General features: G+C 46.7%; 1 protein-coding gene across 1 annotated transcript; it reads left to right on the top strand.

The window, feature by feature from the left end:
• The first annotated feature begins 340 nt into the window (after window positions 1–340).
• On the top strand, window positions 341–1,180 carry LOC145259654 (protein CFDP2-like). The gene has a single exon (XM_080117311.1). The coding sequence runs from the start codon at window positions 341–343 to the stop codon at window positions 1,178–1,180; it is 840 nt and encodes a 279-aa protein (XP_079973437.1).
• The last annotated feature ends 408 nt before the right edge of the window (window positions 1,181–1,588 follow it).

The following is a 1,588-nucleotide window of genomic DNA, read 5'->3' as shown; positions in this document are numbered from 1 at the left end:
ACAAACATGAATATCTATTGAAAGCATAATTGAATAATAGAGTTCTAAGGTACGGAAAAATGCTAGACGATTTATCACCCACATACAATGCAAATCGACTGAAAGACGATCAGTGCTTGTAGCGCATGAGCTTGCTCACTACAATATTGACATTGCAGCCTTACGTGAGACTCGTTTTGCAGAAAAAAGCCAACTGACCGAAACGGGTGGAGGCTACACCTTCTGGTGTGGGCACAGTGCTGAGGAGCGGCGTGAAGCTGGTGTGGGTTTTGCTATCAAAACAACTCACATACCAAAACTAGCAAGCATTCCTGAAGGTATCAACGACAGACTAATGAAAATGCAGTTACCTCTTGGACGCAACACCAGCGTTACGTTGGTCAGCACCTATGCCCCAACAATGATTAACCCTGATGAGGTCAAAGGCAAGTTTTATGAAAAGCTGGACTCTCCCATTTCCTCAGTCCCTCAGTCGGAGAAGCTTGTAATTCTTGGCGACTTCAATGCACGTGTCGGTACAGATCATCAAGCCTGGCACAACATCATTGGAAAGCATGGAGTAGGCAAATGCAATAGCAACGGACTCCTCCTCCTTAGAACCTGTGCATCACATGATCTCAACATCACAAACACTATGTTCCGCTTCCCAAATCGCAATAAAACCACATGCATGCATCCACGCTCTCGGCACTGGCATCAAATTGACTATATCATTACCAGAGTCAAGGACAGGCAGGACGTGAGACTGACCAAAGCTATGTGCGGGGCTGATTGTTGGACCAACCACCGCCTCATCATCTCCAAATTCAACTTCTTCATCCAACCAAAGAGAAGGCCTCAGGATAAAAAAACAGCCAAATTGAAATGTCCTAAAACAGCAGAGGAATTCCAGAGCTGCATACATAGTAAACTTGCTAACTTCAATCTCAATCACAACAGCGTTGAAGAGAGCTGGACATCCTTCAGAGATGTTGTTCACTCTGCTGCTCTTGACGTTCTAGGTCCTGCCACCAAACACCACCAGGACTGGTTTGACGAGAATGATCCTGAGATCCACAACTTGTTGCAGGAAAAACACTGCCTGCTAAGAGCGTATCAAAATGACCCAGCTTGTGTGGCAAAGAAAACTGCCTTCTCTAACATGCACAACAAAGTCCAATCCAAGCTGTGTTCAATGTAGGATTCCTGGCTCAGTGCCAAGGCAGATGAAATCCAAGGCTACGCAGACAAACACGATACAAAGAATTTTTACGATGCACTAAGGGCAGTTTACGGACCACAGTCTTCGGGATCCTCTCCTCTGCTCAGTGCCGATGGCTCAACTCTACTCATGAGAAAGAAGGAAATCCTCAACAGATGGGCTGACCACTTCAACAAAGTGCTTAATCGCCCTGGAGCCATCAATGATATAGCAATTGAACGTCTCCCCCAAGTCCCCATCAATCAACAGCTCGACCGCCCCCCCCCCATCAATCAAAGAGGTCAGCAAAACCATTCAACAGTTAACCAGTGGAAAAGCTCCAGGTCAAGATGCCATCCCAGCTGGTTTACAAGTCCGGTGGTGCAGCCTTGCGGGAGCAGCTGACCT

Source organism: Euprymna scolopes, chromosome 35 (genome assembly GCF_053919585.1).
Source record: "Euprymna scolopes isolate OS-2025 chromosome 35, ASM5391958v1, whole genome shotgun sequence".
NCBI classification, from domain to species: domain Eukaryota; kingdom Metazoa; phylum Mollusca; class Cephalopoda; order Sepiida; family Sepiolidae; genus Euprymna; species Euprymna scolopes.
The sequence above is the reverse complement of the archived record's forward strand: the minus strand, read 5'-3'. Positions and strand labels throughout refer to the sequence as shown.

Coding starts and splice junctions, on each gene's coding strand:
- LOC145259654 (XM_080117311.1), top strand. CDS start 341: ATGCAGTTACCTCTTGGACGCAACACCAGCGTTACGTTGGTCAGCACC.